The 24,493-nt window shown below is 33.9% G+C and overlaps 1 protein-coding gene across 11 annotated transcripts in view; it reads right to left on the bottom strand.

Annotated features, from left to right (window-relative positions):
- Window positions 1-24,493, bottom strand: part of ATRNL1 (attractin like 1) — a 515,292-nt gene that overhangs the window by 277,620 nt on the left and 213,179 nt on the right. For 10 of the 11 annotated variants that reach the window (XM_085319057.1, XM_085319058.1, XM_085319066.1 and 7 more), the window contains 3 exons: window positions 18,965-19,059; window positions 18,234-18,312; window positions 16,871-17,028 (listed from right to left, as the gene is read on the bottom strand). In XM_085319057.1, coding sequence (XP_085175183.1) covers window positions 16,871-17,028; window positions 18,234-18,312; window positions 18,965-19,059 — 332 coding nt within the window. Of the gene's footprint in view, window positions 1-6,757; window positions 6,855-16,870; window positions 17,029-18,233; window positions 18,313-18,964; window positions 19,060-24,493 lie in introns of those variants that run through there. The other variant, XM_085319067.1, reaches the window with a different exon arrangement.

Raw genomic sequence — 24,493 nt, 5'->3', positions numbered from 1 at the left:
GTATCCTATACTGTCACTCTGTTCAAAGATGGATTCAGATGGGAGGTGACGAACCACTAGGATGGCTGGGAGGGGAACAGAAAATGAATCTTACCAAAAGTAAAGAATAGAGCTTGTTTAACTGGGCAAATCACAGGCTGATAGGGTATACGATTACTAATACACTAATACAATAGTAGCATGAACAAAGAGCTACCGAAGCCACAGAAAATGACAAATATGTATAAACTGAATGACTACATTGGGCTGGAGATAAAGAAACTTTTGTGAAAATATTCTAAACTCAAATAGTAAGGAAATCTGTTTTTAAAACAGCTTGATGAGTTTATGAAAACATGTTTGCCTGCAACAAGTAACATTATCTTCATGGTGGAAAAGGTCCCTCTCAGCCTAAAGCCTATGMTATTAAGATTTCAGAAGACCACTAATAACTGTATCTTAATGTACCATGTGTATTTGCAAGACTTTGAGCCCAGCACATAAAACTTGTAGTTTTTCACTTTTTATAAATCACTATACACATCAGTAAAAAATAGGGCAACAGTAAAAAAAAAAATAAATAAAACAGTAAAAATATTAAAAGATTAATAATTGAATTATATCTTGGACAGAATAATGCTTAGTAGTGTGAAAACTAAGGACTGAAAAATGACAATAGGCTTCTCTTCTAAACTTACTTTAAACAGATAATTTGAGATACTGCCCAGCTCACAATAATTAACACAGAAGATGAACATAGCATTTAAATACATCCAGTTTATAAGAAGAGACAACATAAGACAAAATAAGACAAACAATAAAAAGAAATAAAGGTTGACTTATATCTATGTTCAAGATGCTTTCAAGTAGCCCTAATTTATATGAACTCTAAATAAAATTCAAGTAAATTGGATGAGAAGAGATGAGTATCAGTCTTTACAATGAAACAAAGACAAGATCCAAGCATATCAGATTAGTGTAATTTTTGCCAGCTCCTCAGGATGCCTCTTCTAGTTAGAACGGAGAATTGAATTGATTACTTTGCAAATAATAAAGCTGCAATTGATTTTTTTTTTTTTTTTACCACTACCAGCCTTACCACAGATGAATACAGCTTTAAAATGGATTTTCAAAACAAATGAAGTTCTGTGGTTAATACTCACAGAACATAAATGAAGTGTTATTAGTTTAGAAAAATCAGTGTAATCATTTTACAAAAAATGCATTATCTGCTTACAATAGTTATTACAGGTATGATGTGAATTAAATAGCTTTTTCCTTTTTCTAATACCTAAAGAGAAAGCAACAGCTAAGGAAAAAATCTGTTTTTACTGATGTGCATGGGACTTAACCACGTAAGTGCTAATATACCTGCTACTTAGTACAGAAAGTACACCCTTTGCTGACTGAAGAGCTGACACAAGCACTTCAAAGAATGCCACTAAATGCCTTCACTTTGGCACAAACGAGGTCATACAGTTACAACACACTCATGTTAATGACTTGCAAGAATAAATCCCCAGTGAGGAAGTGGACCCTAAAAATTCCTTTCAAACTGTTTAAATATACACTTTATAATCACTTGCTCCATCGTTATCTCCCCACCAACTCTGTAAGATATGAGTAACAAGAAAAAGTTGTAGTTTCCACCCTTATACTTCGGTTTCAATGCTGCTTTATAGTTCCCCCTTTTTCATTAGTAGAAAGTACTGAAGAAATGCACTTCATCTGTATTCTTCCCAATCTCTACTGTGTACACACAACCCTTGTTAAGTTTTTATCACTGTAATATATATTTAAATAATCACCAGAATGGTGGGGAAAAAATGAGTTAAATAACAATAGTGATTATGCTATACAGGAAAGGTTAATAGTAGAAAAGAAACTTGAAAACACTCCATATGTTACGGTCAGTATAATGGTTGTGGCTTTGCAATYACAAATGGTACACAGTTCCCTTCGTGGTTAAAGTAACAAGCTTCAGAAACATTCTTTGGAGAGAGACATCTGATCATATCGTTTTCCAATATTACATGTTAATTCACATATCCAGACACAATATGCAACTTCAGGTTTTGAAAGAAGTATTCACAAGGATGGTAACTCTAAAAGGGAAAAATTAAGCTTTGAAAGGATAAAATTTAAAACTACCCTTTTCTGTCAGAAAACACTGTTCACAGTTTTTATTATTTTTAGAATTTGTGTCTACAAAAGCCAGAGCTCCTTTTCTCTTACAAGAAAAGGAGGCTATCCAGATGCCACGTAAGTAATACTTATAGCTTCAAGAAGGCATATTAAAAGATAAAATATGTAGCTCAAAGGCTAAGCAGCTGAAGAAATATCAAATTAAATTATTTTGCATTTAATATTATGCAACTTATTATTTTAAATAATAATCTCAAGATCTGAAGGGAAGGACTTTGGACAAGCAAGCACTGAAGTTGAGGGATGATTTTAACGTCTCCTTTAAATTCATTGAGCTCATAGTTTATTGCATAGTAATTATTCCCTAACTTTGAAGGCTAAGGAAGATTATTCCCAGTGGAATACTGTGGCCAAAGGGCTAAGGTAACCCTGGATTGCATAAAAGAAGAAAACACTGAACGTAAGGAAAAGCCTGGGCTGGAGTCACATATACACACTCCCTTTCCTTCTTTCTTTTTTATTTTAAAAAATACTAATTATGCCATTGAAGCATATATTGCTCTCTCTATCTGATTAATTTTTGGATGGGGTTCTACAGTAATTTCTTAGATGAACAGCCCTATAGGCAAGAATATGCCTACATCAAATTGTGGGACATGAAACATTTTCCAGCACTTAGACTTGCATGACATCCTAATTGTGCCTTGACCCCACACCGAGGTAAGACTAAGTGCATACTGCCTTGAAGACTGCTTCCAGGATGTTGCAGAGAGAGTGTTGAGGCTGATTTAGCTCTCACCCATTGCTGCTCATCCATGTGGACATCAGTGATACTTCAGCTTGTTCAGGGAACTGGTAGGCAGAATCCTGTGGGAGACTGCTCTGAAGGGCAAAGGGATCCAGTAGAGTTGGTTGATCTTGGAGGGTAAAATCCCCAAGGTACAACATTGTTCCATTTTGATCCATATTTCATCAAGCAAGCATGTCAGGCCTGCTCGGCTAAATGAAAACCCCTAACCAAGCGCAAATGCAAATGCAAAAAAAAAAAAAAAAAAAGTGTACAGAAAGTGGAAGAGAGTAGAGGCACTACTCATCTTCAATAAGGACAAGGGAGTTGGATATAGGGAACCACAAGCCAGTCATCTTCAACTCATTGCCTATGAAAATTATGCAGCACTTACAAGCCATGTTGAGGCAGATGAAGAACAAGCAGGTGACTGGCAACAGCCAACATCAATTTGTCAAGGAAAAATAACAGATTCATAGATCACTAACATGGCTGCTTTCTATCATGAGATGACTGATTTGGTGGACAAGAGGAGAATTGTGAAAGCAGTGTTTACCTTGACTTTAGGCTAGGCTTTTGACATAGTTTCTTGCACCACCCTGGCAGCCAAACTGGAGAGACAGAACTAAAATTATGGACCATGAGGTGGGTAGAAAACTGGACATTCAAATGGAATATTCATATGATATGCACACAACAGAGAATTTTTCAGACACTGTCATTAGGAACAAAATAAAAATAAAATTACCTTAAATGAAAACAATTTGAAGCCTGCAAAAAGATGTTATTACAAGACAAAGGAATAATGATGATGTTTCCATATACATACAAACAGCTTTTATTTCACTCATTTGAGAATATCTGACAGCTTGAATGGTTTTTCACTACCTGGACTGCTAGTTAATATGGCAATTTAAAATGAGTACAATCTGTAACAATGTCAGTCTTGCATATTTTTCTTGTCACAGTAATGAATAACAAAAACAACCAAAGCAAAAGTAGCCAAGAAACTATAATCTGAACCTCATGAAACAAGAAGAAAAAAAAGGAAAGAAATTCATACAAAAAGTTCACCTTCCCCATTTTGTATAAGATATGTTTAACGTGTAACAGACTGAAAAATTGGAAAAATCATCAATCAAGTTCAAGAATGGTAAATAACAATGTAGGAATAGAATGACAAATTTTGTAGAACATATTGCTCTACAAAATCATTTTATTAACTTAACATATGTGGTCAAAATGGGTATGCTATACCAGCAGTTCTCTGATGTTTTCATAGTGGATTAGTACTCCCCAAACTACACGGTTCATTTCCTCGACCACTCCCAACAATATACATAGTAGTACAAAAATAACAGAACTTACACTCCTTCTTAATATTTTCAAGTTTATACATCCAAAGAGTGCATTATGTGCTCTGCATGATTTTGAGGAACTAGAATAATACAAATTCAACATGGCACATATTAAACTTAATACTTGGCAAATAGAGATTCACAGTTGTACAAATGCGTTTCTAATGGGGTCTTGCAAGGCACTATGAGATTCTTGTCCTCGTTGTCTTTTATTATGAAGTTCTTTTTTAATAATGGAAAAGAGAAAAATAATTATCAATACTTTTTTATATGGCAAGCTGAGGGAAGTGTAAGGGAAGAAAGTGAAAATCCTAAGTCAGTTATACCAAGCCAGCTGAACAGAAGGATAAGAGGAAGATAAAAATAATAAAATCACCTATGAGGACATAAATATGAGATCAAAAATGAAGATTATACTCAAAGACTCTATTTGGGACTCAGTCATCTTAAATTCCCAGTGGAATACTGTGGCCAAAGGGCTAAGGTAACCCTGGATTGCATAAAAGAAGAAAACACTGAATGTAAGGAAAAGCCTGGCCTTGAGTCACAAGAAAAAGAGCAGGAAAGGAGGTGTTAAGGTTGCTAAGATTCCTTCARCAGCATAGCCTGGCCCATAGGGGAGCTGCTGTGAAGCACTCTTTTTCTGCCCCCTCAAGCACATCATTACCTCTGCATCTGAAACAGATGTAATCACTCCTGGAAAAGCATATCCAATTCTGGCATCCACAGTTCCCAAGGGATACTGAAATACTTGAGGGTTCAGAAAGAAGCCACAAGAATGACAGTAAGACTGCAGAAAAATGAATAAAAGGTGATGGAGTACATGATAAGTATTTATAGCAACAGTACATCCTGTACAGCATGAAGCTCTTCTTGCTAGCACAGAAATTGTATTTCAAGACTAGTGCATAGAAAGCTACACCTAAAATGAGGCACATATTTTTAAGCAGTGTCAATAATTAACAGTCAGAACTATTTAGCAAGAGTTGAGTGTTTCCCATTTCTAGAAATACTTAAGCCAAGACTGGATCTTTTTCTGAAATATATGTTCTAGTTAAAAMAGCCATTAATTTGTGAAAGCCTATGCTTTGGTTTATGTCTCATTTCAGATTATATGATCACAGTAATCCCTTCTAGATTTATCATCTCTGAGACATAACACCAAGCTAGCAATGACATCAAATGCTTACATGAAAAACTAATGGCAAATAACTAATGTACTTATAGCCAGATTTTTTTAAAAAGCAGATGTCCTGTAGGCTCTTTGCTCTCCTGTTTAATATGATTATCTGGATATCTGTGCTTCATAGTTTTTTATATTACTTCTCTGAAGGCATACAATGTTTTTCTAATACAGAGTAGCTATTTCTTTACTGTTTCTTCAAAATACATGCAATCAGTTTCATGACAACAAAGCACTCGAGAGATTATGAAAATGACACCATTAAGACAATTTAAAAGTCCTTAAAACATTTCATAATAAAAACAATCAACATTTCATAATGAAAACAAACAGGTTGACAGCCCTAACATCCTTTTGCGCAGTCTAAAGGAGTGAGAATTTGTTCTGACAAAGAGCACAACAGCTCCCCAGTATCTGCCCACTTAAGTTTGCAAGTCTGAGATGGTCTTTCTAAATAAAAATTTTGTGATTTTGCCCAGTCCTATGCTGTTCTTTGGTTGTTCCTCAGGAATGACATTTGTGGCCTTTGACTTCCCCACATCTTCACACATTGGTAAGTTCAGCTCAAGGCATATGAAAGTTCATCAGGAATTCAATCAGGAATTGTTTGCAGACCCAGGGGCCTCACTGATTAATATTTTCATTCTGTTCTTTCATTATAAATACATCGGCCATATGGTTATAAGATTAACACCCCAGCTTTGCAAAAGGTAAAGGTCTACATAAATGACCTTAGCACAACAAAAATACCTAAGAAGTAGCCCCAAAGATCAAAATTACTTTCAGTTGAGGGATTTTCTTCTAATAGCATATACAAAGTTTAACTCCTGATCTGTATTATTTTCCACACTGTTGACTACAGTAATTCCTACATATTAGGGTTTAGCATTTCTGATGGAAATGTTGATTCACTACAAGAAACATTCTTAAGACTGAACATTTGCTTAATGTAAGGTATGATTCCTAGAAACTGTTGCCAAGGACATTGATGGCTCTAGAGGAGCTCCTCCAGATGAACTCCCTCAACTTTTGAAGTTTCAGTGCTTTTGGAAAGCTGGGAGTTTCACAGCTGAAGCAAACTCAGCTGTAAGCACCCCCAGAGTTTCTAGTTAGTTTGCCACAGCCTGAAGAATTAAGCTCTGAAGTCCTAAACAAAAGCTAGACCCTTATTTCTGGTCATTGTTGGAAACTGTCTAAGGCTAGAGACTATCATCAGGATTAGAGACAGTTAGCCACTACATACCTTGCAGGTTCAGTGTTAGGTGGTGAGACTTAGGGCCTTCAAGTCATGGAACAAGTGACCACTGGTAGCTGCTGAGGGACAATCCTATGATGTAGATTACTACTGAGCTCTAGTGTGTTTTTGGACGGGGGATCCAGTTGTTCCAGATATCTTGTAGGTCTGAGTGACAGTTCAGAGCAGTCTGATCAGTGAAAACATCTGCACTTGAAAGACCTTAGGAAAGCTGAAGCTACTCTAACTTGAAAATTTGAAATTCCTGCCAGTTTTGTGGCCCCATTACATTGGTGAGACTGATAAGATTGCCACCATTACTCAGCAGATATTGGGGTCCCAWTAAGCCTATTTCACAAACACCTTATGTTGGAGTTTTCAAGTTGATTTTGGCCACTAAAATTTTGCTTAACACAAAATGTTGAAAAAATTGGATTTGATCTAGTCTGGCAAAAAAAAACAAATTTAGCATAAATCTGAGAAACAGAAATCCTACATACTTATCTGTAAAAAAAGAATGGGCAATTAAGGTTTCCAGAACAGATAGCCATGAGAAATAGGAAGAAAATATCAACTCCCTACTCCCATCTTCCTATTTCCCTTCTGATTCCCTATGAGTCAAACGTTTACTTTTTAAATTAGTCTGTGTGGAAGCCGCTTCATTTGACCTTTCTAGGCTTCTATGGTTCAACAAGGCATGAATGCTTTCCTCAGGGAGAATCTTAATAACAAAAAATAAAACCTTCAAAGATAATTTAGAAGAAGTTTTCTACACCCTCTCATCTGCCCCCAACAAAATCCCAAGATGAGCAATTGATTTACTTTCCTATAGCTAATCAAAAGTCCAGAACAAACAGAAGCTATCTGAGCAGTATTTTCTATTACATCCTGAATGTTATATGTACTTAATTAAGTAAATTTTAGTTAAGGGAAATGAAAATTACACAAAAAAATCTCAATATCTACTTGCTCAACATCACAGGGAGATAATTTTTATTTGAAGATATTGTATCTATACATCTCTACTGTATTATACAGCTACTAGTAGACGGTGCCTTTGTCTGTTTGCAGAAGAAAACCCTATACAATTGGCACATCAGTTATGGCAGTTCTTATCTCAGACATTCAAATTATACACCAATTAAAACTATGCATCACTAAGGACTAATTATCTCTTAATTAGGTGTTTTGGTTCCCTTAAATCATCAGCTGAACTATTAACAGTGCTTCTGCTTCCTGAGGAATAACAGTTACATGAACTATTTTAAATATTTACTGCTACACTTGATACCCACATTAAGAATGCTTTAAGGCAACTGCAAAAAAAAAAAAAAAAAGTACCAGCAATGGTAGTGAAATATACATTTACATTTACTGAAGTAGTATAGGAGCTAGCAAAATATGGTTAGCACCATTGCTCCAATATATTTTAAGATAAATTTTAAAAGCTCCGTCATTAGATGTTAAAGAAATATAGGTATAATCTAATCATCAGAAAACACCATCTAATTTTAGCAATACATTTGGAGATTTCTGAGATTCATTTTGGAAAATGCTATATTTGATTTGAGCACATTGTTTAAGTTTTTGTGGTATATCACAGCCTTATGTTTTCTTCTCGACACAAGTTGTTTTGGAACTACAAGGAAATAAATTACAGATAGTTAAGAGGGTTAATTTTCCAAAGCAAAAACTTGTAAGTTTCTGCTATTATATTTGATTGTATCAGAAAGAAAAAGGTAATCATAATTACTGTAACAGTCCACATTTGGATAATACTTTTTATCTCCTTTATTTAGTGCATTAAGTACACTTTTAACAGATATACCTGTAATAATGCACCTAAGGCATATAATTTTTAATAATGGTACCTAATGTGTTGAAAAGTAGAATGAAGTTCAGTTTAAGAACCTAGTATTGAAAGGAAATCCCAGGAGGCAAATCTTTAACTCTCTGCTGTTGTCCCATTTATTTCAGTTTTTATATAATTTTTCATCCCTTCACTTAATGGAGTTGCTTTTCAAACAATATTTCTAACTCTGAAGCAAAAACTCTATTTACTTTTGAATTGAGAAATGTCAAAAACATCTTTTCATGTAATTTAATGAGCTATAAGAAACAACCCTATATCAAATACAAATCTGAATTTCTGACTGTTTTCTGTAATACAAACTAAATGCTTGTATTCTGTCATTCCCAAAAAAGGTAATCAGATGAGCAACTTTGGCAGAATATCAAAGTGCACATGTATCGTGAGCAATCATGTCATCTGTTACTGAAATCTCTTTATTTTTAGCTCCCTGTCCATCTACGCTAGTTCTTTATTTTGCTTTCATCGCTATTTCATTGCCAATTGCCATACTGACATACCTAAAACAATGCTAGTTCCTCATGGCAGAGACCATGACTTACTTTTCTCTTTTTTTTTCTATTTCCACCAGAAGACTGTCTCGAACTTCATTGTTCTAAGGGTTGAGAATTATCTTTCTACTTCCAGTCTAAATGTAGTCCTAATTTTTTATATTTATTTTTTATCCTGTCATTCAACTTGAGAAATTACCTTCCTGGTGTATATTTAGAGAATAGTCATATACTCTCTCWGTCTTTATTTTGCTTATGAAAACAAGCCAACCTCCTCTTATAAGGTAGCCCCTCTATTTGCCTGATTAAGCCAACAGTCTGTCCTTATAATGTATCTAGTATGAGTTCAGCTCTCCTAAATAACTTGTCCAAAACTGGGTGATGTATTGAAACAGAGGCATCTTCACGAGACTTATAAAATAACACTAATAATTCTAATATTTTCAAACTTCCTAAAATCATACAGTTTTACAATTATATCTGCCTTTTTAATTGCTATATCATCCTAGGAGCTCACAGCTACTCTGTGATTGATTAGCACATACAAGTCCTTCTCTTCAATTGCTTCTAACTCAGGTTTCTGCTATTAGTCCTCTAATGGGTAATGTTTTTCCTCTATACAATGGAATTTCAGCCAATTTCTGTAATTCCCATTTTTAACTTCATCCAATTCTTTTTTAATGGAATTCCAATATTTATTTCTAACAGGGATGCTTGTTAACTTTATGTAACTGGTCAACTTCACTATTAAATAATTTGTGTTAAGGTCATCAATAAATACACAAATAAGTTTAACTCCATGATTAATTTTTGAGAATTTGTCCAGTAGTATTTCGCAGTGGAATGCTTTCCTACAGTCCTTTGGTCCTTATCCACTTCAATTCGTCAGTTAAATCTCCTACTGTCCAGCTTCTTGGATATAGTCAATGCAAATACCTTACAAAATATTAAATACTATAATAATATTTTCCTTCAAAATCTCTTCCAAAGCACTTAGTGTACTACTAAGCCTGTTGTGACCTGAATCACTTCTTCCCTATTTTCAGATATAGACTTTCCATTTGCTTTTCACTAGTCTTATGGTCCCATCATCTTGCTTTTGGCCCTGCAATTTCCATGTCAGTTCCTTCACATTCTAGAACGTATATTATCTAGTGCATAATCTGAGTACATTAAGCTCCTTGAGTTTCGCTTCCAACTCTGATGATGGTAATTTTCATAAACATACATTCATTATTAGTATCAATACTGACTTTACACTGTGATTAATATCACCATCCTTACCGAAAACTGAAGCTAAGTATACACTGCCATTTCAGGCTATATCTCGGTCATCTTTAAACTCTAACCCATCCTTACCACACAGAAACTACCTTCTTTTCCTGTTCTCCAGCAGAATTCTCTGCTTCTCATAGAATTGTATCTAAGTACCAGTCTGGTGATTTTTGTTCTTTATATCCTACTTTTAAACCTCATTGTAAGATGGATTTTATATTTACTGTAAGAAAACATCAAAGTCATTTTGGAGCTAATGTACCCACTTCATCACCAATTCCTGTTCAGTGTTTCAAGAATTATACTGTCTTCGCACATAACTATAAGCATTTACTCAGAAGCCTCTATGAAAACCATTAAGGCACTTAGCAATTCAACCATTCACTGTAAATCATAGTGATTAGATTTAGGTATGCAGTCAGTGACAGGAGAAGGTTCTGCACACGCACAGCTACATGTGGATATATATACATTTTCCAGGCAAAAAATTCCAGAATCATGACCTTAAAAATTCTAAAAGGTCTTAAAATTTCTGATCTTTCTTTGTTAATTTAGTAATTATATTTATGTTACTGTTGTAAATTCTAATGGTGGTTACTGACAGTTTTTATGTCTGGGAGTTTTTACAACAGTGTATGTCATTAATGAATTTTAAAAATTCAAAATAAATTCCAAAACAAAGAAAGCTGAAATAAGAGTATGCCACACTTAGTAAATTTTATTACAAGGGTAGATTTGCTTCTTGACTCACATTAAATTCTTTCTTCAGTTGCTACAGGCAGGCTATTAACGAGGGAAAGAAAATCAATTCAGGAACAGAAGACAGTAAGCTGAATGAATACCAGTTACCTCTCTAAAAAGAACCCTTGAAAATTTATATATGAGGTTATTTTGATTGTTTAAGCATTACACATAAGCAATCCTCCTTGCTATACACAAATATAATGTAAACGTATTTCATTCTTCTATTCTCGCATAGAAACTAATACAGGGTGCCAAAGATAGTTTTACTCAGAAAAAAATGTGCAAAAGAAAAGAAACAAAGAATATGCTACTAAAGCATGTTACAGCATAATGCAGCAGGTTTCTTTAAGAATAGTTAAATTCATTTCTTTCCAACACATTTGGGCATTCTAAATGTACACTAACATCATACCCAACTTCATTGTAACAGTAATTATTCTATGCTATGGAAACATGTAAGGGATGAATTATTTCACAACGAAAAATAAGGGTTTCTCTCTCTCTTTTTCTTTCTTTTCTTTTTTTTTTTTTTTTTTTTTTTTTTAATACAACCTGATTTTGCCAGAGAGTGCTTTGCTGTTAAGGTTGAGAATCATAATTTAAACTGACTCTCCTAATTAAAACACAGACATTTCTGAACCTTTTATTTACTCTAGAGAGAAAAACTCTAGCAGAGGACTTATCTCCTGGTTTTATACTGTTTTTTCTCTGAGCTTTACTAACTGTGTGAATCGTTCTTAGACACAGCTGAGCTATTCATGCTGATAACTTTCAGCTGACAATCACTGACAGCATAGTAGGAAACTAYTGAACTATAATTGTGATGATATTTCCTACATAAAGGTAACAGATCCTGCTTTAAAACTGGGAGAAAATTTTGCTGCTAAGACTCAAGCTGAGATCAGACTTACCAGTCTCAGAGTTATAAAGAGGTACAGGTGCACGAAGACAGCTGATCAGGAGGTAGGAATGTTATTGCTGTCCTTAGGCACAGAGGACATCAACAGGATAATTAGGACAGTGCTATAACATTATTTGTTTGTGTTATGCACACATTTGCTCTTTGCAGAATATGGTTGCAAATGATGAAAAGAAGGAAAAATACCTGTTACTGCCACAGTAATAGAAATTCCTTGTCATGAAATTAGTTCTCTGAGACTGAAGAACATGTTGTTACTTTGGTTATTAATATTTGCATAGCTACCAGGAGCTCAAGCTTTATGATTACTTACTATTTAAGGGACCACTGACCGTTACTTGAGGTGCTGGTTGCAGTTGAGTTACTGCTTTTCAAAAAACATTACTGCCTTCAAATTTCGTTTCCAGTGGAGTCCGAATTACACCTACTCTCAAAATACAATAAAAATGAGTAGAAACAAGTGACATGGCTTTGCCATGTATTCCATTCAGAAATCTAGCCTGTTCAAGCATTTTCAGACGGAATCCTTTTTAACACAGATATAAAACATGATACATTTAAAAAGTGGGTCTTCCAACTGTTAGTCTGAGAATTTAGACAGCTAAATGTAGGAACAGTGAATCTGGATGATAAATCCTGTCCTTACCTTGGCATTAGGTGTGTTTGTAATAACAAATACACCTTACACAGTTTTCCTCTCAAAACCACAAAAGATGCATAAACTACTGTTACCTAGGGAAGTGTGAGACAGCTAAGCTTATGCTGTCTGTATTCATCCTTACTTTCCAATCAACTTCTGCATTACAGCAAGTGAAGAAAAAATATAGCATACGCTCTTCCCATAATTCAGCAAAAAAATCCAATACATGTATGTGTTAGTGTATAGTTACTAACTGCTTCTGTGAAAACCTGATAGATGTTCATGTTACACCTATTAAACAGATCTACTTCTAGAAACTGCTGTAATTGAAGATGCCATATAGCACAATCATTTTTAATGACCACTCATGCAATTACGGTGTATGTCTGCTTATTTGATCTGCTAGACATTGTTTATCTTAGCTGTGTGATTATGTGCATTACCATGAGACAAATGTCATTCAAAAAACATGAATCACACGAATCAACTGCTTTCTTGCAAAACCAGAGTTAGTAGGATCCATCCTATTTGTTGGTGTGAAACATCACTGTCATACTGTCTGCAGTGACCTGATCTACTTCTCCTTTGATGTGCAAGAAGGAAAGCTCTTATAGCTAAATAAAATGCTTTTAGTATCAGGAAATTTAAATGTAATGCTTTCCCATGAGAGTTCCAGAGACCTCCTCCTGACTGAGCACCCAGCTGTGTGCCTGATGTAACCACTGTAAATGGAAGAGTGGCCCTGAGTAATGTATAATTTTATGTATAAAAAGTACAGTATAATTTTATGAAGAGAGCTGGACTTCATCTGAAATGGTTAACATTTACTCCCGCTTTTGGTGTTTGGCAAGTAAGTCAGTGCTACCCAGCACTGAACAACTTGTATTCTGAGGTCATTAGGCTCCAGAGTGACAGGTCACCAGGTAGTTGCTGATGACAAGTTAAATGTTTTCAGGAAGTTGCCATACGGATGCGCCCATCACATATCCTTTTTTTCAAAGTCAAGAAAGACTGCATTTCAAAAGAGGATATGTTGTGTAAGAACTACCAGGGATTTGTTCTGTTATGTTAAAAAAAATAGTATTCACATTTTCTAAATAGGAAGTATTCATAATAAAAGTACTTGAGGAAGCAATTGTGAGCCATTGATCCAAATAAATAATCACTTGCTGGAATGTAGGCTTTTTCTTATGTATGTGAAAATCCTGAAGGCAACCAGACGCAAAAATGGAAGCAATATGGATGACTTTGACAGAAGAATGAAATGTCTTCTATAATGAGAACTGTAAATCCTTCTACTACAGAAAAGGAAATGGTAATGATGATCAGTAACTGCAGCACCCAAACTCAAAACTTCCCAGTGAAAGACAAGAGTAATCTTAGCTCTACTTCCAGCATAACATCAGGCATAAAAGGATAGTGGTGAAGTACATATGAGCAACACAACTTGAAATATCAGTTACAAAGACAGTGAAGTAACTATTTCTGCTTCCTCAGGAACTCATTCGTCATATATTCTACTCTTGATAAGTCATAATGAATAATGTGAAGATAGGAGACTGGTACTCAGAATGTATTTGAATAATACAAGACATCTGCTGAAATGAACATATAGTCCTTYACTAAAGTATTGTGTAAAAGTATGTATCACATTCAATGTTGCTATCTCACTTATTCCCAAGAATAGAATACCTCCCAAGGAAACAATAATTTCCTGAGATTTAACAGGATTAAATGAATCCTTTAGTGGCAAGTTGATGTAAAATATTGCTGTTTTTTAACCAACGTGATCTGACCAACAGTGTGACTGTAGTAGTGGAAAGCACTACAGTGCCAATAGGTCAGCATCAGAGCATATATAGGCCAGCTTCTTGTGGCATCCAAAACTTTGCATTAGAATACAGAGTTAACTGTCTAATCACCACAGAAAGGCAGAAGTGGCTAATTCTGGAAATTTAATTTTAGAATAGTCTAGAAACTGTTCAGAGACCAGCTAGAAGTTTCTCACTTTGAACCAGAACACTACCCTGTCATCAGTAACTTGAATCACCTGAACAATCCTTTCATCAGCTTAACAATAACACGATTTTTGTAAGGATTATCTGGAAGCACTTTGATATGATAGTGGACTGATTTCAACTACCTTTGCTGATTATGAAGATGAAATATGGTATTCTAAGATAYATAGTTGTAGAAAATCATAGACATTAGAACTGTGAGCCCACTTAGGGCAGTCCTTGGAAAAGAAAACCTTTGGATAGGGACCAACCATGACCAACCATGACTTCCCTGTCTCTAAGTCCCAAGCAGGCCTTCTAAAATCTTTTTCATATTCAGAATCATAAAGTTAGCGTAAAGAATAGACTTCCTGTTTTCTCTGAACAGTTCCCTACTCCATTTATCATTTTAAAATCTTATCTCTTGTCAATGCGTCCAATGTGAGAATTTTATATAGGTAATGTGAACGTCAGATATTTGGTTGGAGTAGAATGAATCACTGCATGAAAAAGTTGAGAGCAAAATAGTAAACTTGTGAACTTCTGAAGGAAAATACAGAAGACAATATTGCCATCCTGAAACTCAGTTCCCAGAATTGGAAAAGTATTCCATTTTCCTGTGTGTAAAATAGGAAGTTACTTCATTTCTAGATGGAAATCTCTAAGACACAACGGTCTAGATTTATGAATTTCCATACTTCTCAAAAGTAAACATAAAATGTCTGCACAACTGTGGCAGATAAGAACAAATCAAAGGCCTGATTTTTTTTTTTTTTTTTAAAGAAATCTAACTATGGTTCAAGGATTCCTGTGATCAAGCATTAAAAATGTTTGCCATTAAGGTGTTATGCTGCACTGGAAACAATACAGTAAGGAGCTGAAAACTGTAAACATCTAACAGAGTTACACATCACAGGAACATCTCCATAACATTTGTATTACAGTGATGACATAGGCATCTTCCAATCTTTGAAAGGAGGAAGGAATATGTAATGAATTTACAGCTTAAATTACTTCAGGGATAGTTCAGGAAGACCTTTTCGCAACTGCAGTTGTTCTATCCTTAGAAAGTGGGATTGGTGGGTAGAAAAATATTGTTCAGGTGAAGAGTAAAAAAAAAAAGAAGTTAACCTTGAGCAGTTTTATATAAAATAATACATGCATAGAAGCTAACAAATTCCATAAATTTATCTGTGGAAACTGTGTGACACCTGTATTCATAGATAACATTCATATTTGACTAAGACAAGGATAGTGTTATCTAACACAACATAGAGGTAATAATTCTCTGACAGGTTATTTTAGAGACTGAAGATGRCTGTTATAATTCAGAATCTTGAATGAGGAGGCTCCTCAGCAGACAAATTTATCATATAAATACATGAAATAGGCTGTATATTTTAMAATTAGAAGGGTTTTTTCCCCACTTGGAAATTTGTAGGATATTTGCAGTTACAAATACCATGTTCCTGTTTGACTGCTGGCTGTAGAGCACTAAAAAGTATTTTCAGCTTGCTCTGGTTTTCTCAGCAACCCACAAGAGTTTATGAAAGCTATTTTAACAATTTAATTTTTAAGAATTAATTATTTTTAAAAGCTATACCCAAAAGCCTTTCATTCACATAAAGTATTCCTGATTAGTGCAGGACACACAGTACTTACAAATGTAGCTATACTATTGGTATTTACAAATATTACTGAACCTTCTGGCAAAAACATAATACATCACTGCACTGCTTTTGCTGAATCTGCCACTGTGCAGTCTCTCATCTATTCCAGAAAATACTTACTGAAATCGATTCCAATGAACTCAAAGAAGAATATAAATGCTAACCAAATATGCCCAATGTTAGCTCTGAAGTTTGTAATACTGCAATATGATACAGACATTCAACCTTTAAGAAAATCAGAGACTAAGAAAGGCATAAATTAACAAAAAATTACATACAAATATCTATATATGTCTCTATACATAGATACACATAATATATGAGTATATGTATATGTTCAATAATTTTAATTTCAGATATAAAACTGAGGATCAAAAGTCTGATTCATTTTAGGAAGGATTTCAACAGCTCCAACTGACAAAAACATAAACATCATAATGTAACATTTACACACAAAATTATACCATACAAATAATAGCTATTTGTATACTTTCTGTATGAGCAAAAACTTTCATTTCAGTATACAGCTAAAAGTCAACATCTTCAGGAGCACAAAACGGTTAAATCGTCATACTAACCTGTATTTTAATTGGCCAGGAAAAATTGCTGACATAGACATAGAAAGTGATGTTCGGGTTGCTTCGAAAGTTAAATTTTTCACAGGAAAAGCTGTCTCTGTATTCCTTAATATTAGTCTTAGAAACAACAGGAATCTCTTCTCCAGATATTGTTCCAGCTAAAAATATACACACACACACACACACACATATATACATAGGTATATATAAATACACATTTATGATTAATATTAATAGTCACAGAAGATGCCAAAGTAAATTTGCATGAGAAATTTAGATTTTGAAATTACTTGTGCATTCTTTAATCTACAACCTTAATATCCATTTATTAGGTTTCCAGGGTACATCAGATACATTTCATATAGAGATTTTACAAAAATTCTTACTCTGGTTTCAAAAGATTACAAATAAATCATAAAATTGATGGAAGTTACAGGAATTTTATAGCAAAGTTATCCCTGTTAGCTAAACAGCTAATATAGTTTCCTCTAGTAATATACATTCCATTTCAGTAAAAAAAATCATAGATTAATAAACATGAAAAGTGATTTTGTCTACATCTTAAATTATTGCTACAGTGTTTTAACTGTTCTTAAAAGCTTGAATACCATACCTACTAATAAATATGTATCAATTTTTGCAAATGTATTGATGACAGTGCTTATTTTAAATAAATATAATTTGCTAACTATGGTATGGTAAAATGCTTAAAATAGATGTTTATGTAAGACAACCTTCTTTTTAAAAACATTTTTTTTTTAGTACAATTTCATTTTAAGCATCATGCTTCTCCTTGGATGTATTTTCAGAAAGTCAAGAGAATCCATTCAGAGAAACTTTCTAAATAAAGCTTTTCTTCTTTTTTATTAAAAAAGAGTAATGGGGTTCAAAGTTGGAGAAAAATAGATAAGCAGCTCCTTTTATCAGCATATACAGAAGAACTTCATTGTTTGATATCAATGTTAAGGTTAATAATTAAATTTTTAGCTTGAACACTGAAACAAAGAAATTAAAATCTCAGTCTCTCCCGTAGTTAAGAAAGCAATTTATCTTAATTAAAATCACAGCATTTCATAATGCTGTCATTTTAAAAATTTAAATAGAGTACAAGGTTTTCCTACCACAGTAATTTTAATTGAATAGGAGAGAAAGTTAACATATTAATGAAGCTTTGTTCTGATTGCAAATTATCATCTGAGGTTTAAATAATATAATCAATAATGGCATAGTGATAATAGCAAAAGAATACATTTTATAAAGTTTTATTATCAAAATTAGCAACAAGGAGATAATCATGTTAAAATGGTTTGATAGATCATGACATCATATAGGAAAAAGTCATTACACCAAAATGTGACCTTACCTGTAGAACCAATAGACCATGTAATATTGAGATTAAAGTTGTTTGATGCATTAATTGATATATCCAAATTTTTATTTGACTGGAAAAAAAGAAGAAAAATAAACGAAAGTTAACAAAATATATCAGAATGTATTAAATATAGCTGTAGCGTATGTAACTGAATACAGCTTTCAATCCTTTTCCTTTTTTTCAATTGAACCACAAATAGAAACTGTAATATTTTGGTCTACAGAAGCCAAAAGCAACTCTTTTGCTTCCATAAGGGCCAGGCACAAGTGAGTATATAACTACACAAGTTATCTTTTCAGATTGTGATTGAAATAATGAAATAACTTGTTTTATAAAATTAAAAGAGGAAATTACATTGCATAAGGATGCCTTTTAATTAAGATTTAAAAATGACCTTTCTCATTCTGGTAATAAAGATTTGTTAAGTGAAATTTATTCTCCTTTAATTCWTCTCCAGAAGTTATTAAATTTATTATTCATGGGAACAACAATAAAATAAAACCACCTGATACATTTTAAGGATACTTCTTGGTACATGTACTACTTAGAAACTTAAGAAAAAAGTGTTTCCTCACTGAATGCACTGAAATACTTTCTAATGTTTCCAAAAATATTTCTAGTAGCTCTAATACATTATAAGAAATTGACAAACCTTAAAAATACAACACAAATCTTGATCATGGCTCTGCAATACTTCTCCAAAATTAATCACATTTTCTTACCTGTTCTGGATTGGCTATAAAGTTTATAGCAGTGTGATGGCGATCATCCTCTTGTAATAAGCTGAAGGTAAACTGGTAATCAATCAAAAGGCTGTCTGCGGGCAAAACAGAATGTAAAAAACCAAACAGATTTGAATGAATACGTATTAAAAATCTCATGTGACCACCTGAAAATTTAATGTTTACTTTCAATTTAAAAAGCATAATCTAAAGTTAGAGCCATTCATATGCATTTCACTGTGTAAATGTTCGTCACTATATAATGTGACAATAAGAAAAAAAATGAAAAGTAACTAAATTAAGAAGCAGATTCTACCACAGGGCTGCTAGTATACATAACTTCAACTAGTCATTCTTCTTTAAGTAATTATCCCAAAATACTGTATCAATTGTACTTGGAGCGTTACCAGTTCCTTAATTTTTATGATGAAATAATTAATCAAATATTCTGCTCAAAATGCTTTTAAATGTTTTAGGATTACAGTAAAATATTTTACTGTGTTGTTTAAATGGTTTATTTAGCTATATTGCTATGATACAATATAGAATTGCTGGGTTTTAAAGTTTTGAGAGAAACAAAGTTGTATCTACTGTAAAATAATATAGTATGAAGGCCTGATGCTATAGAAACTAACATTGCTGAAGCGGCACAGTGGAATTTTAAATACAATTTATTTGCCTACCAAGCATATTCTTTCCAAACTGTCAGAATTCTAAGACATTTTCCAAGTGGCAAATGATACACATTTCTCATACAAAAGAAATAAGCAGCAGTTTAGCACTGACTTCAAGAAGATGACACTTCTACACATCATTTGTTCTACAARTTTTGCTTTCAATCTCTTGACTGCCAAGCAGCTCCTATTCACACCATTTATGTCACTGAGCACTAATAGTGCTCCTCTGAGGGACAACTAAAGCTGGCCAAGGTACAGATACTCCATCTTCAGATCATGCTTACCCATTTTTGGGAGGAGCATAAACCAATTAGGACAAGTAGGAAGACATAGGTTTTGAGCCAACCCATTGAGTTCCTGAAGCTGGAGGGACCAGAGTGAGACTTAGCTGGGTCTCAGCAATAGTAATGACTGATAAAGGAACTTTTCTGGGAGGTATTATTGTATCTGGTATTATCAGTGTGAATCAGATTTCCACCATCTCCATAACGTGAGAAAAAAAGAACCAGTCATCAGTGATGACTGTTGTTGAAGTTCTGTTGCAATTCATAGAGGGCCCATGGAGAATCCCAGCAAGCAATGTTCAGTGCAAACAGATACAGTCCAGATCAGCGAAGCCCTCAGAGATAGAAATTGTGATAGGAGATCAATAATTCTTGTGCAATGGTCTGTTAGGAACCCAAGGTGGGTGGAACGGGTTTAAGCATGTTTCACAGAGGCAGATGTCTTTGGCTCTAGCACACATTCTGTTGCACTCAGTAGATATTGCTTATTGCTGACAATCACCTTTTCTGCAGCAACGCATCTGAAAAAATACATTTTTATCATAACCAACGAGAAGCCTGACCTAGCAGGAGAAAAAAAGCTTACTAGTCAATGAAGCATGAACACAGCCCACTGTATTGTCTTAGTAATTAAATAAATGGTGCTTTTTACACTGAGTGTGACAAGAAACTACAGAAATAAAAGGGCTGTATGAAAGGAACTACCACTACCTTGGAAACTAAAAAGTCCACTTTCTCTGTTATTAGCCAACAGAGCTTCATTATTTAAATAAGTAAGAATAAGTTGATCCAACAGATTTCTTAGATAATGAGTTTTGATCATGTATCTGCAAGCTTATAAAGRTGAAAGTTCAATAAATATCAGATTTAAAATAACAATGTTGTTATTGATATTACTCTAAACTTCTATAACTATGCAAAGATAATGAATACAGTCTCACTGACTCTATCAATAAAGTATGCCCTATCTGCATATTTAACAGTATGACTGCCATGTACAAGTACAGTTACAGGCAGCAGGATAGCAAAAGATAGCAAGTATAGTTTAATCTCTACTGAAGTGATTAATAATTCCTTTAATAATCATGATTAGCATGCCCTAAAGGCTAGGAATAATCAATAGATGTACTAAAATGTCCTAATCCGGTCAGCTTGGGATCCATGAAATACAAATGGCTGCTTTAGCAGGAATCTTTGCAAAGACAATTATTGTAAATGTACAGTAGACTAGCATCACAGCATGCAGCCCTGAGGGAACTTTGGCTACCGCCAAGGCTACTACACACAAGATGCACTAATCTAGACAGGTCTTCAGGACAAGATATTGTCGATTTGCTCAGAATATAGAGAAAATGATCATTTAACAATGCCACAGTCATCCTCTAACAGTCATCCTTCTTACAATGCCCTCGCAGAAATGCAGCGTATCAGTGAAGATCAGCAGTTGTACCTGCTTAAGATCACACAATAAGGCAAAACTGGGGACAAAGGAATTCTGTCTCTCAACCATACGAAAGAAGAGCTTTTGTGCACACAAGTTTAAAAAATTTTGAAGTTATTTAGTCTTAAAAAATAACTATTTTAGCCTTTTTATTTATCTGTTATATACACATTTCTGTTATTTCAGCATTTGTCTTCTTATCATCTGCTATACTGTAAAGTTGAAAATTTGTCCTTTAGCTGTGTCTGAATTACAGTAACTAATCTAGTGAATAGAACCTTTTTTTCTCCCTCCTGAGGGAAGCTCTACACATATACACAAAATAGAGCTGTTCTATTTTTACTTCTTGAAACCACTTTTAAAGTTAGAGTAGGACCCTCTCTCACAATTGTAACATCAGTCCCACCACAGTCAGTCTTCCTACACTTTTCTATTTAGGGAACTCCATTCATGATGGTTCTCAAAGTTATACTCTCACCTCCTCATTTATAGGCAGTTTGTCTCTCCCTCTCTCCGGCTCTTTACAGCTCTTGTTCTGTAGCTCTTACAAGAGTTTTTTTGACTACAGTACTACTTGTATTCATCTCTACTTGCAAAAATGCAGCTTTTGAAACCAAGTTCTGCTATCGAATGCTATAAATATATTCATTTGTGACCAAAATAAATCCTGTTTGCATTGTATGGAAGTTAGGCATTACCACCAGACCTATTTTCAACCAGATAATTATTTCTGAACTTTCATAGCAGTGCCTGATTCACTCCTCTGCTCACTGTATTTCATTTGCCACTGTCTCATTTTCCTTATTACATTGAAGTATGTTCGTGTCCAACATTATTTATCCACTGTGAGAAAACAGAAAGTCATTTACTGTGAAGTCTTTACTATCAACTAGCTAAGGGTACTTTTTGGAAAAGACTAATAATTAGTTAATTTTGATTGTAAGGAAAAGCCATACACAGAAAAATCTGTACTGTGTTAAACTTCAGTTCAGCTCAATGTTAAATGTCTAATCTAAATTAATACTCTAGGCTCACTCCACACTGAACAAAGACAGAAGTTTTCTGAAGTCAAGCGATCGCTTTCTAAGGCAAATACTGGCAACAGGTAGGATGAGTTACCCTTGATGCTCTCTACTGAGTACTGAAAGACTTATAAGACTAAGGCTAGACACTTAAGTTTTTAAAAGCTAAAAATTAGGTGATTATCTCCTCATTTTAGTTGTTTTAGAAGTAAAAATGCAGATATGTCAATGTTATGATAGACCTACTGCAGAGATATAAAAATTAAGTAACATTTATGATTACCTGGATCCTGTTAAACACAGTCTAAGATGATGTTTCCAGAAATTTTAAATGACAAGGCACAGACAGATCTACTATTTTCATAGATTTCTCATCAAACTTTTAATTGAAAACACTACACTATTGATGAAGTTCCATGAACAGATGCAGACCATTTACAAGGTTGGACAACAACATGGCCCATTAAACAGAGTTTGGAAATCAAAGAACTGGAGCATTCTGAACAAAATATTAGTAAAAACAACAACAATAGAAATACAGAAGTGCCTCATTTAACATTTTTTTAAAAATCCATTTCAGAAAAAAGTTCCAGATATTTCCTATTATGGAGTATTTTAAACTCCTATCACTGGCATTCTGTTAAGTCAAAAATACAGATTTTTTTTTTTTTTTTTATCTTTCAGTAAATGGTCTTTTGCTTTGTCAGAATGGAAAATTTTTGTAGTATCTTAATCCTTGTAATAGTTTTCAAAGATAAGGAAACTGGGAGAGAGAAAAGTGCTAACACAATCAAGATAAAGTATCTAACGAAAATGTTACAGAGGACATTCAAATTTATCCCTGTAMGACATTTTCTTCATAATGATCTAGATGCTTCACCTGCTTCATAATTCTAATATTCAATACTATAACTCTATTATGCAACATAATTTTGCAATATATTAGCATCAATGCTCTCTAACTCGATTCTTATTTTTTTCCTTAGTCACATAGTCTATGCACATTGAAGAGAGCTCTGATTTCCCTGTTCTGCTAGCTGAAATGGCCACTTCTAAAAAACAACATTAAATTATTGGCTGAGTTCATATGTTATTACCAAGCAGGGATGTTTCTTGTCATATAATTACCGAGAGAAGTCAAATTTTAATGTTATTTTCAGTCCTGCTCCTGTAATGTTCAGTTTACTGTATAATCCTTACAAATAACGTACTTTGATTCCTTTTAGAAAGAGAAGTAAAGAGACTTTTATTTCTAAAATCAACCAGTGTCCATGAAAATACTCTCAACTTTCAAAAAATATAAATATTTTTAAAATTGTGTATCCTGTTGTGTATGTATACGCTCAAATTTTCACACAAATTTAGGTCTGGGGTCATGCAAATTTTAATGTATGCTTTCACAGAATAACTTTAATTAGGTTATTAGCAGAGTTTTTATGCCAGCTATTCAACAATCCAGACACAGGCCTCAACAATAAGAAGCAACCTCACATTGATCAGACACTACAAGGAGATAGATCACGCATTTTGTAAATTGACTATAAAAATACTTAAATATATAAGTGCACATTTATTATCTCAACAATTTCAAAATTCTTTCCTTCCTATTTAGCTGAACTTTGCTTAAGAAACATAGCATCTGTCCAACCGCCCAAATTGTCCAAATGTCGCAACTTAACTCTTGTTGCTTGACACCACCTGGTTTGTATAAAATACACGATATAAATTCAAGTTGAGATGTTAAAACTTTTTTGATATTCTCTGCTGTTCCTCAAAAAACTAACATGTTAGTTCTGAGCACTAAAATATAAAATTCCTCTTATTGAAAATGAATCCAGAGCACTTTCAGCAAAACTGCACTTCCTACTGAACAGGAACGATGTACTTTGTATGCTCCTGTCTGCAGTCTCAKGTATCTTAAAGTAATTAAGTGCAATAGATGTTTGTAATGTAAAAAAAATGGTATGCTAAAGCACCATACTTGCACAATGAACAGTAGAATGTTTTTATGTTACAGCTTTTAAGTAAGATGCAACACAAGCACCTGTTCATTTAAAATCCTATCAAGTGTATTTAAAGTAAAATCTGCTGACTTAGTAACATTC

Source organism: Rhea americana, unplaced genomic scaffold, assembly GCF_003343005.1.
Source record: "Rhea americana isolate MKP2758 unplaced genomic scaffold, rheAme1 scaffold_57, whole genome shotgun sequence".
Lineage (NCBI taxonomy): Eukaryota > Metazoa > Chordata > Aves > Rheiformes > Rheidae > Rhea > Rhea americana.
Note: the sequence above shows the minus strand (reverse complement) of the source record. Positions and strands in the feature narration are given on the sequence as shown.